At 45.9% G+C, this 13,121-nt stretch overlaps 1 protein-coding gene across 1 annotated transcript in view; it reads left to right on the top strand.

Annotated features, from left to right (window-relative positions):
* LOC135914920 (uncharacterized) overlaps positions 1-13,121 on the top strand; it is a 43,505-nt gene that overhangs the window by 23,235 nt on the left and 7,149 nt on the right. Inside the window, exon 4 of the mRNA XM_065447863.1 lies at positions 5,115-5,174. Coding sequence (XP_065303935.1) covers positions 5,115-5,174 — 60 coding nt within the window. The remainder of the gene's footprint in view (positions 1-5,114; positions 5,175-13,121) is intronic.

Raw genomic sequence — 13,121 nt, 5'->3', positions numbered from 1 at the left:
CACTAAGCACAAGAAAGAATGATGCGTTTACTCACCGAGCACTACGCTTTCGCAGTCTTCATGATGTTCACAGCTTCCAGAATTCTTCTCGGGCGAAAGTACCACGTACGGCAAGATTTCAACTAATCACGTTACGGACAAATATACACCAAGTGCGGGCCACAGGACCGATCAGCTGTTTTCACGTAGCCGCCATCTTAAGTGTGCGTAGCGAAATGGATTGGATGCGGAATTGGCACGTGTGTGGCTATGACTCAAAAAATTAAAATATTTGTGCTTACTTTCAAGTGCGCTTCAACTTCTCTTGCGTTAAAAGATTACAAAACACTTTTACTCTCAGCGACATACAATTGTTCTTTTATCAGACGTTTATGTCTTTATGTCACTTGCTATACGGTCCCTTTGCAAATAAAAAACAAGCAAAACATACTTGCGGCAACGATGGAGGCTGCTGATTGGACAGATTGAAAAACGTCGCTGGTTCCCGCCCCCACACGCAGAAACTGTCGCGTCATTTTGACGTCCGGATTTTGGAACACTTTTTGTTTGGAATAGAGTTACGTTATCGCGCCCATAGATTTGTGCTTCCAGCTGCTTGACAATCAAATTTCAAATTTTATTGAGGGCGTTATTACGCATTGCTTGTTTATGTGCTCTTTGAAGTGTGTGTTTTAGGAGTTTGAGAACACAAACTTACTTGTGGTAGGAAAGATTGCTGCTTCCTGGCTGTAGTCTGCTGTCGCAAAATGGGCAAGTGCAAAGCCACGCCATAACGCTTCAGAAGCGGTACGTCAATATAATATATAATGAAGCACGCTTGTAGAAGACAACAAGCGTCCTAGAGTGATTGTAGCACTGCAGCACATTTGCTTGAGACGTTCAGCAATCGTGACAGCCGACGCAGCCTTTCGAAAGAGCGAGAGAGGTCGCAAGTGCCTGTCCTCTGGGCGAAAAATATTGCGCTCGCTGCGAGCAGGCGTCATATCAGACGACACTTGTAGCATTCCTCTCAAAGGCGCAACACTTTCTCACAGTACATTTTTTTTTTATTTCTATAAACACTTGATGAGTATTTTTATAAGTACATGCACGGTTGTTATTGCTGTTGCAAAAATAATTAAATAATTTTTCTCTGGCGTTATATCGGGTACAGAATCGCACAAGAATGCATACCCTGGTGAGCCCTGGTGATAAACCATACCAAACTATGCTTCCATCTCAGAGTAATAGAAAGTTTATGTAACGTGTTGTAGATTATATAACTTACTGCAGAAATAAAATCAGATTTTACGCGATAATATTTCAGTATAGCTTCGTTTACTGCACCGCAAGCAAACGCCACAAGTTTAAAGATCGACGTCAATCCGAAGCCTGTACTTCCCATCATTCCCATGTAGGTTGAGGCAACGCTCATGACAGCCACGTAGACACTAGGGCCACATTTCTCTCTGGGGTATTCATTTATGAACTCTATGGTTTCATGTCCCTTTTGTATCATTTTTTTTACTTTGATGCAGCGCCTTCTCATGGTGGACCGTTGGCGTATTGTCGTGAAACACCACTAAATCAGGTGCCTCCATGTGGCTTAGAAATCCGAAATCGGAACTGGCACTGCAAGGCTTCTCTAGCCCCCAGGTGATCACCGTCGATTGCAAGAGGCAGGTAGCGTTTAGCAGTCAAGAAAGTTGTACAAAAGCGTATTGACACATTCGTGCGTTTGTGAACAGAGTTCGCCTTTCACAATTCATATAATTTAACAGCTCGCGTCTCGAGTGACCTTGAAACACAAGCTTCGGCGAGCAGGAGGGAGATAGAGAAAAACTTATTTAATATTGTGGTTGGGTTTTCAACGGCCCTAAGTACAGAGCCTCACTGGCGCATATTGTGAAAGCCGACTCAAATTAATTCCTGCAGGTGCCCTTCAGCTTCCAGTGTCGTGGCTTGAGTAAGCCACCAGTAAATTGGGGGCAAGGCGTCTTGGTAGCTTGGTGGGAGGAGTGCAGGTGACGTGCTGCACTCTCAAAGTGTATGTGGCATGTTGAGGTATTCTCAGCACAATGTGCATTGTGCTTTGGGTTCACAAGTAAAGCCCCATGTCACATGAAGTCGAGCCGGTGTTCGTAAACAGTTTGCCTACTCTTGCCGAATTAGTGAATCCTGTCTTCGGCTTAGTTTTCCGATGATATTAGGAAAAGTATTTCTATCCTCTTGGTAAGTGCGTAAGAAGTTCCGCATCACCTGTAATATTGTCTGGCTTGGGTCACGCACGTCAGGTACCCGGTACGGTGTAGCGCAGGGGGGGGGGGAGGGGGTTATCTCTTTACTTATCTTGCATTCCCCCACGCACAGGCGTTCAGATGATGCCTGTTTGTGTCTGGAGGTATTGGGCTGAACGCCTGGAAAGTTTCTTCGGAATTTGTCCTGCTTACGGAATCTTGCACGCGTGTTTGAAGTCCGTAAATATAACTGCGTGGGTGACTCATTTAGGCTTCTGTTCAATGGCTATAATACTTTTTGTTTGTTTGGCCCAGTGGGCTTTCATTGGTGGCACGTCACTTTGTACAAATACTGATGTTGTTGCTGTCTACAACCACTATTGTCGAAGCCCTATCACTGGCGCTGGCATCGATGTATAAGTGGTTTTAAATGGGTTTCGTTCAATGTTTTTCTGGTAGCTCTGCACCCTTTGCCTAGACACGCGGCATGTTTCGTGGGGTCCACACGATTGGGAATCAGCGCAGTGTTTAGCAGTGTTGTTATTTTTCGTGGTATGGATCAGTGTTCCGGCGGCGGTGTTGCCGTGGATACAAAGCCCAGTGAGTAAAGAATTTCTCTGCGCAGTTGCGCTCATAAGAGTCTGATCTTTTGTTTCCTTGGGAGCACACTGATCAGCTGCTGTAATGCCGACTGGGTGTCGTCTTCTTTTGTGGAGACAATTATGTACTTCCCTTAATACGTGCCCCCGGGTTAACTTGGTGGGCTTGGGCATGAGTGTGCGCTGCTGATTTCTGGTATCTTTTTAGGTTGATATAGGGAACGTGATATCTAAGCCTAAACACCAGTACCGTGTTCTGTAGAAGCCCTTATATGCATTGGGTAAGCGTTTCATCGTGAAGCGCTTGTTCAGTTTGTTTCAGAAAGTGCTGAATGGCACCTGCTTCACTGTCAGGTTGATTACGAAGACCAAGCTTCTATCTCACATGGTTGGGAGGTGTGCCTTCCTTCATTATGAATGAGGATATGGGTGGCTTCCACCACCTGTTGTTTACCAGGAATTCAGACTTTGCGAAGAGGACGTGATGCTCATGGAATTCGCTGCTGCGTGGATTGCGTTTAGGTCCTGTTGTAGCGTATTCTGAATGTGCCCTGGAGAGCTTCTTTTCGGAATTCAGGTGGTAAACGTCATCTTCGTATATTCTATGCTTGGCATTGGGGATTGACTGCAGGGGTCTGAGCATGAGTCGCATCGCTAAGTCGAATAATATCGGAGAAAGCATTGAGCTCTGTGGTGTGTCCTTTTCTGGGTGCTGATTATTCTAGGACGTTCGCTCTCTAACTCCGACTTTCAGGAGACGCCCAAGAAGGTGGTCGCGCACACATCGGTAGATTTGTTCCCACAAGTGTTGCAAGAATAGTTTCTCCAGCTTGGAATAATTAGGAACGTAGTCAAAAGCTTTCTTGAAGATCAATGGTCAGGTTGGCGTTTACTTGTGGTCTGCTCTGATGTTGTGTCCTCGTCCATACGGAGCAGCACATCCGGAGTGGATTATCGCTTCGATAACCTAACCAACTGTGTGGTAGATAGTGGATTTCTTCCACGCACAGTACGAGCCTGTTGAGGATGATACATTCCATACTTTTACGCAAACACGAGGTCAGGGATGAGGGTCTCCGTTCAGCTATCACAAGCACTTCGTCTGGCTTGGGTATGAAAATGACGGAGACTCCCTTCCATTCCTATCGTAGAGATCTATTTTCCAATATTCTATTTATCATCCCATATATTACCATTTACCCGATAGTAGCCCCAAGGTGCTACTATCGGGTAGATGCCAGTTCTTCGTTCATATCTTAAAAAGCCAACAAACAGACACCAAGGACAACATGGGGGAAATTACTTGTACTTGCTATTTGACTTAAAGCATAAATAAATTAATAGAAATGGAAGTGGATGAAGAAAAAACTGGCCGCAGGTGAAATACGAATCCACGTCTTTGCATTGATGCTCTTACCAACTGAGCTACCGCATTGAAGTTTTCCCTCCACTTTCTTGGGTATTTATGTTTTTCTACTGGAACTATCCTTATGATGATGAAAGCCCGCTCCCTGTATGGGTCTGCAGAAGACCTACAGTATTGATAAATAAATAAAAAAAATAAGCTATCTCTGGGAGAGTTAGCCAGTGCCACCACTCACAAATCTTGGCTGCGGATGTGGAACATCCTTTATGCCGCAGGCGTCATGAGTACATGACCTATTGGGGTGACGGCAACCAGTAAATAAACCCACACCGCTGCCCTGAAAGCAGCAATGTTGCCAGATTCGAGAACCTTGTAATGTAATGAAAGAGAAGAAAGGGAACTGAGGGGTCCAAGTTTTATTAATCTTATCATAAGAAGACATAGGTACTTATCGAAAAACCTTGGTGGCGGATGTAAAAAGCTCAAAATGTGGATGACAAAACAAAGCCGCAGTAGCTCAGTTGCTTAGAGCATCGCGTTCACAATGCGAAGACGTGGGTTGGTATCCCACTTGCGGCCAGTTCTTTTTTCATCTGCTTTCATTACCATTATTTTTTTTTTTCACTTCTTGAATGCAATTCGTAAGTGCAAGTAACTTTACCTACGTCGTCCTCAGTGCCTGTTTATTCGCTTCTTATGATATGATCAATCAAAAACGGGCCCCTCGGTTCCCTATCATTTCGTACATTTTTTTTTTCATGAAACTTTTTCTACCTTACGGAGTTATGCCGAAATCATTTACAACCTTTTGTCACTCAGTTCAAGAGATTTTTGCTCTTAATTTGCTTATAACGACGATCTTTTTAGAATACGCTGCTAACAGTACCAGTCTTTGAATCATAACCGTGACTTCTTTTTTTTTTCAAAATGCAGAGAAAGACGAGAATAGGTTTTGCTGGTGATTGCATGCTCGAGAACTTCCTGCATCTCTATGTAAGTGTACTTTCTTTTTCTTCTTTTGTATTGGTTAGTAGAAAACCTTCTATGTCATTTACCACCCTGGCCTGTTTGTTTCAAAGTACGAGTGCTTCATATTTACATCCTCCATTCTATGCCAGCACTCCTTGGTTATTGAAATAAAGCTAGGGAGGAATACCTCCACCACGAGTGATGTATGAGATGTGGATTAAAAAATGAAGGTATACAGTCTAAGTGTTCAGATTAGTCCCACCAATAACACGAGAAACTCGGATGATGGTGGTCAACAGAAGTGTGTAGCCTGCAGTTGCAACATGAAAACTTTTTGCTGCGCCTACAATGACCATGTTTCCGACCTAGTAGTGGTGCGCGATTGCCTGGTGGAATTGAAGCCTTATGAAGTTTGTAGTGGATCATGCTGTAACAATAACTAGGTCGCATTGTTTAGCGGCTAACCTAGTGCACGTTGATATTAGTGCGCAAGCTGTTATGGACTCATTCAACAGCCGTTTCCACCGCCGCCACTGCCACCAGTGTCTGTAGCAGCTATCACCGGGAATGAGGGAAAAAAACTCTTCCCGCTGCGCTCTAACCTGGGTCCGCAGGGTTGGAATCAGCTACGCTATCGCTCAGCCACGCCAGCCTTCCTTTTTCTTTCTTTATTGCCAACTTTGACATTATACACAAACAATACACAAAAGATAAAACATGTCCGCAATGATTTTGCTGGAACGACATATTAAGGGGAGGAGGATAAAAAAGGAAGGAAGGAAAGGTAGGGAGGTCAACCAGACGCACGTCCGGTTTGCTACGCTACATAGGGGAAGGGGTTTAAGGGAACAAAAGAAAGGAGAGGGAGGGAAGAAGGTACTATCGGTGTGAGTACATGCGGATGTCCATAATTTCACGCCCATAATCAGTGGCTGAGGCCAGTCGCTTTCATGAAAGTAGCAATACCCGCGTCGCTTTGTAAGGCTGTGACGCATGGGGCCATGGTCCGAGAATCTTAGTCTCTGAAGATGGTCTGTTATTTAATGGGTTTAACACCCTCTGCAGAACGTCGTGTTTATATTGAAGTATTCAATGCTGCCACTTTATCTAGCATGTCAGTCCACTGTGGCTGCTCAGGGAGTGCCCAATCGACATCCCTGAACCGTACTACACCTTCAATGAAGTGATCGCGTGTAGGCCGCAAATTGACATCAGCATTGTTGAACTGCGCTCTAGCTTTCCACAAACTGTGGAGGCCCAGGAGCATTATAGCGTTGCGTGGAAAACCCACTGTTTCTACCGGTAAGAATCTGATTCCATGTGGACCTAAAGGTAACTCTTTCTTAGTCGTCTTTTGTAGCACATGCCAGAAAAAGATGGGATCCCAGCAGTCTAGAAACGCTTGTTCTTCGTTTCGGGTGTCTTGCGTAAAAAGCAGTTAATTGACCACGGGACTAAAATACCTGTGCTATGCATCCATGTTTTAAGTGATAAGGCATTAGTGTGTAGTTTTTTTTTAATTTAAACTGAGCCACGATAGCGCGTGCTAGCATGGAGCGGGAAAATTCCCTATAAGCGCGTCTTAGCGCGCGAGAAGGCACGCAATGTTACTGACACGCGCGCTGCGTAGCCTCGATACGTTTACGCTTCACATTGCACTTGTATATTCTTAAACCAGGTAGAACGCCATGGAGCAAATGCACAGGTCGCTATACATGGCAGTTAAATAAAGTTTGAGGACGAAAAAGGAGATTATAGAGATGTATAAATCCTAATGTAATGAAAAACGTGCATGGGTATAGGTGACTGTTTTTCACCGTCCCGATACAAAGGGAATGTCACTAAATCATCAGCATAAGCATCATCAGCATCATTACCATCGTATCGTGCCATTTGACATTCGCGCTGCGTAGCGTGAATGGATACAAACTTTGAATTGCAGTTCCGTTATATTTCATCAAGTGTCCCGACATGTAGCAGTTGCAGGCACGTACCGAGGATTTTTTGGGGGGAGGGCCCAACCCAAGGTAACTATTTCTATGCAAATGGGGGAGGGTGAGGTAGCTTTGCTAGTACAAATGTGAATAATGCCTCATTCACCATAAAGACGCGTAAACCCGCAAAAGAGAATTGAAATAAGGTGTACCCCACAGGTACGCCTGTGGGATACACCTCTCCTTTACTTGGCAAACAAGTAACCACATCAAATGGACTCGCGCATGACAGAACTGCGGGAAGAACGCTGTCAATAAAAAGTCAGCAAGTGAAAGCAAAAATGAAGGTTTCTAGTAGCGCTTTTTTTTATTTAGCCCTGGAAGAATTATTCAGAAATATATAAGTTTGGGGAACAATCACATTTCTTTTGGATCCCTCGTTTACTGCTCTACCAATTTAAGTGCCAAAACCGACCCGTGTTGCTATTTGGGAAGTTCCGTAATGATGCGTGGTCGCCAGCCCCGTACAACCGCGTAGAGTGCAAGACGCTGCTGTTCTATAGCTATAGACGTACTGCGACCACCACGGAAGGTTAGAAAAGTACTCACATTAGTACAGCAGAGAAGTGGCTACGTCAGGTGGCTCCACTGATAACTGTAGAAGCGTGATTGAAAACACACGGAATTATTCTCCACTTCCGGGGGCGTTTTCTCAACTTCCTTTTTAAAATAAAGAGATATTGATCCCTAAATATTTTCACAAACAACAGTTAAATTTATTAATTTTTGCTTTTCCTTCCTGTTTGGCTGTTGCCTTGGCTCTCTCCCTTAGTAGATCGCTTGATTTCTCAACTCTTTCGACACTTCTTTCCAGTTGCCAATTTTGCACTAAATATGCTGTACAATTAGGGAAAACCAGACGAGGCAACGGGTGACAAGTATATTGTTTATGATTTTGGCGGTTATTGCAGGGTCTGATAATGGACGCTGTTTCGCGTTATCTTATTTTCAACCTTATTTAACCAATATCGCGGGTATATGCTTCAGAGGATCTGCCAGCGTCGCGACGAGCCATCACTCGAGGAAATAATGAAGCAAAACGACAAGCGTAACCCAACTGGTGTTTTCTCCGGCCGCAACTCGTTTGACGAGCATACAGACCAGCTGGCTACGAACCGAATCCCTTTCCTGGTCCCTGGATCAGCCTGAACAAAGAAGGTTGAACTGACAAAGCAACAGCGATGCGCATGATTGTTGAATAGATGGTGACAAATGAACGCATCTAGAGTTCATTGCGTGCGCACCGGATCGATGAGAAAACTGGCCTTCACACCCCAGGGGACGCCGATAACTACCGCCATCCAAAAGGAGTGAAAAAATTGACAACCGTTCCACTCTGTGAAGATGGAATGACAGCGACAACTGACGACAATCAAAGCTCTCAAACAAAAACCAAAGTGCTTCACCTCCACCGTGGGTCGGCCCGACAGCAGTGAATGCCGGGCCGACCCGCGGCCCGGGATAAATGAAGCAGGCATTAAGCCATCCCCATATGTGGGCCGATCCCGAAAATAGTGCAATACCGGGCTCACCCGCGGCGGAGGTGAAGCAGGCGTTGAGCGCTCTGCATACGTGGGTCCATCCAAAGGTAGTGCAATGCCGGGCCGACCCGCGGGGGAGGTGAAGCAGGCGTTAAGAACTTGCCATATGAGGCCCGTCCCAAAAATTTCGAAGGGTGCGTTACAGGTTCCCGAGCCCACAGGGGTATGTGCCATTGAGCTGGGACCCTTTTTGCACTACCGCCAGGATCGGACCACGTGATTTTTTTCTGGTGACGGATGAAGAAACAAACTATGTGTGAGTAATATACAGCCCTCTCTGTGAAAGGCAGCAAAATGTTCACTGCCGAATAGATTGATTTGTCAGCGCTTTAGGAATGTGTGTAAGGTGTGGTGGTGTGGGCGGGGAGGGGGGGATTATGCCGCTTAAATTCGAGGGGGGGGGTCAGCACCCGCCGGGCCCCCCCTGGCTACATGCCTGAGCAGTTGCATATAGCACTTGCATGCTGCATGTAGCTGAACCTGGTAAACTCAAGCAGACTAGGTAACCGTCACCATCCCGTTTCGAAGCGGATGCCAACAAACCATCATTTTCATCATCATCAACAACAGCAACGTACTGTGCCACGGGTCAAGATATGTGACACGTGCGCCACGTAGTCCGGATATCTGTGTTTACTGTTCGGCACACGTTATGGTGCCTCCTCGCAAAGTACGAACCTCTGCTGAAGAAACGAATCGTAGACCTACGCGAGCGGCTGCAACCAGGCAACATCAGGCTCAGCAGACCGCTGTGCAGAGAGCAGGACGAGCCGCAGCTCGCCGTCGACGCTGAACAGACAGTTGAGATCGTTCTCGTGAAATCGACGTGAAGAGACTTCGCCGCGTAGACCCTGCGGTGCATGCTGCCGAAAATGGAGCTCCTGTGGAGCCGCTCCTCCAGCTAACATTCGGAAAAATTCGCAAGCGGCGAGAGTGGCAACCAATGGCGGAACGCCGTGTGTAGTAACGTTAATATGACGTTACAGGTGTGTAGCCGAAACGCGGGTGGCGCGGGTATTCCCCCGCACGGTGTTCTCCCCCACTCGAGCGGACGATTCTAGCAGGCGACATTTGTAACAGACAATCTCCGCTCTCATCATCATCAGCGGCAGCAGCCTAGTTATGCCCACTGCAGGGCAAAGGCCTCTCCCATACTTCTCCAACTACCCCGGTCATGTACTAATTGTGGCCATGTTGTCCCTGCAAACGTCTTAATGTCATCCGCCCACCTAACTTTCTGCCGCCCCCTGCTACGCTTCCCTTCCCTTGGAATCCAGTCCGTAACCCTTAATGACCATCGGTTATCTCCCCTCCTCATTACATGTCCGGCCCATGTCCATTTCTTTTTCTTTATTTCAGCTAAGATGTCATTTACCCGCGTTCGTTGCCTCACCCAATCTGCTCTTTTCTTATCTCTTAACGTTACACCGATCATTCTTCTTTCCATAGCTCGTTGCATCGTCCTCAATTTCAGCAGAACCCTTTTCGTAAGCCTCCAGGTTTCTGCCCCATATGTGAGTACTGGTAACACACAGCTGTTATACACTTTCCTTTTGAGGGATAGTGGCAACCTGCTGTTCATGATTTGAGAATGCCTGCCAAACGCACCCCAGCCCATTCTTATTCTTCTGGTTATTTCAGTCTCATGATCCGGATCCGTGGTCACTACCTGCCCTAAGTAGATGTATTGCCTTACCACTTCCAGTGCCTCGCTACCTATCATAAACTGCTGTTCTCTTCCGAGACTGTTAAACATTACTTTAGTTTTCTGCAGATTAATTTTCAGACCCACCCTTCTGCTTTGCCTCTCCAGGTCAGTGAGCATGCATTGCAATTGGTCTCCTGAGTTACTAAGCAAGGCAATATCATCAGCGAATCGCAAGTTGCTAAGGTATTCTCCATCAACTTTTATCCCCCATTCTTCCCACTCCAGGTCTCTGAATACCTCCTGTAAACATGCGGTGAATAGCATTGGAGAGATCGTATCTCCCTGTCTGACGCCTTTCTTTATTGGGATTTTGTTGCTTTCTTTGTGGAGGACTACGGTGGCTGTCGAGCCGCTATAGATATCTTCCAGTATTTTTACATATGGCTCATCTACACCCTGATTCCGTAATGCCTCCATGACTGCTGAGGTTTCGACTGAATCAAACGCTTTCTCGTAATCAATGAAAGCTATATATAAGGGTTGGTTATATTCTGCACATTTTTCTATCACCTGATTGATAGTGTGAATATGGTCTATTGTTGAGTAGCCTTTATGGAATCCTGCCTGGTCCTTTGGCTGACAGAAGTCTAAGGTGTTCCTGATTCCATTTGCGATTACCTTAGTAAATACTTTGTAGGCGACGGACAGTAAGCTGATCGGTCTATAATTTTTCAAGTCTTTGGCGTCCCCTTTCTTATGGATTAGGATTATGTTAGCGTTCTTCCAAGATTCCGGTACGCTCGAGGTTATGAGGCATTGCGTATACAGGGTGGCCAGTTTCTTTAGAACAATCTGACCACCATCCTTCAACAAATCTGCTGTTATCTGATCCTCCCCAGCTGCCTTCCCGCTTTGCATAGCTCCTAAGGCTTTCTTTACTTCTTCTGGCGTTACCTGCAAGATTTCGAATTCCTCTAGGCTATTTTCGCTTCCACGATAGTCGTGGGTGCCACTGGTACTATATAAATCTCTGTAGAACTCCTCAGCCACTTGAACTATCTCATCCATATTAGTAACGATATTGCCGGCTTTGTCTCTCAACGCACACATCTGATTCTTGCCTATTCCTAGTTTCTTCTTCACTGTTTTTAGGCTTCCTCCGTTCCTGAGAGCCTGTTCAATTCTATCCATATTATAGTTCCTGATGTCCGCTGTCTTACGCTTGTTGATTAACTTAGAAAGTTCTGCCAGTTCTATTCCAGCTGTAGGGTTAGAGGCTTTCATACATTGGCGTTTCTTGATCGGATCTTTTGTCTCCTGCGATAGCTTACTGGTTTCCTGTCTAACGGCGTTACCACCGACTTCTATTGCGCACTCCTTAATGATGCCCATGAGATTGTCGTTCATTGCTTCAACACTAAGGTCCTCTTCCTAAGTTAAAGCCGAATACCTGTTCTGTAGCTTGATGCGGAATTCCTCTAGTTTTCCTCTTACCGCTAACTCATTCATTGGCTTCTTGTGTACCAGTTTCTTCCGTTGCCTCCTGAAGTCTAGGCTAATTCGAGTTGTTACCATCCTATGGTCACTGCAGAGTACCTTGCCGAGCACGTCTACATCTTGTATGATGCCAGGGTTCGCGCAGAGTATGAAGTCCATTTCATTTCTAGTCTCACCATTCGGGCTCCTCCACATCCACTTTCGACTAACCCGCTTTCGGAAAAAGGTATTCATTATCCGCATATTATTCTGTTCTGCAAACTCTACTAATAACTCTCCTCTGCTATTCCTAGAGCCTATGCCATATTCCCCCACTGACTTGTCTCCAGCCTGCTTCTTGCCTACCCTGGCATTGAAGTCGCCCATCAGTATAGTGTATTTTGTTTTGACTTTACCCATCGCCAATTCCACGTCTTCATAAAAGCTTTCGACTTCCTGGTCATCATGACTGCATGTAGGGGCATACACTTGTACCACCTTCAATTTGTACCTCTTATTAAGTTTCACAACAAGACCTGCTACCCTCTCGTTAATGCTATAGAATTCCTGTATGTTAGCAGCTATTTCCTTATTAATCAGGAATCCGACTCCTAGTTCTCGTCTCTCAGCTAAGCCCCGGTAGCATAGTACGTGCCCGCTTTTTAGCACTGTATATGCTTCGTTTATCCTCCTAACCTCACTGAGCCCTATTATATCCCATTTACTACCCTCTAATTCCTCCAATAACACTGCTAGACTCGCCTCACTGGATAACGTTCTAACGTTAAACGTTGCCAGGTTCAGATTCCAATGGCGGCCTGTCCGGAGCAAGGTATTCTTAGCACCCTCTGCAGCGTCACAGATCTCACCGCCGCCGTGGTCAGTTGCTTCGCGGCTGCTGGGGACTGAGGGCCGGGGTTTGATTGTTGCATTCATATGGGAGGTTGTGGCCAAGTACTGCACCAGGGTGGCCAATCCTGCTCTGGTGAGAGAGTGCGTTACCGGTTCTGGTCGCCGGGATCAGGCCGCACTCCAGGCCTGTTTGTGCAATTTTCTCAACACACGTTTTTTTTTTTCCGGTGGAGAATAGCGCGGCACCTGGATTTGAACCACGGTCCTCTTGCACGGGAGACAGATACTCTACCGTCCCCGCAGTAGTTAAATTAAAAAATTAAATTATGGGGTTTTACGTGACAAAACCACTTTCTAATTATACGGCACGCCGTAGTGGGGGACTCCGGAAATTTCGACCACCTGGGGTTCTTTAACGTGCACCTAATTCTAAGTACACGGGTGTTTTCGCATTTCGCCC

This window comes from Dermacentor albipictus, chromosome 2 (assembly GCF_038994185.2).
Source record: "Dermacentor albipictus isolate Rhodes 1998 colony chromosome 2, USDA_Dalb.pri_finalv2, whole genome shotgun sequence".
In the NCBI taxonomy this organism is placed as follows: domain Eukaryota; kingdom Metazoa; phylum Arthropoda; class Arachnida; order Ixodida; family Ixodidae; genus Dermacentor; species Dermacentor albipictus.
Note: the sequence above shows the minus strand (reverse complement) of the source record. Positions and strands in the feature narration are given on the sequence as shown.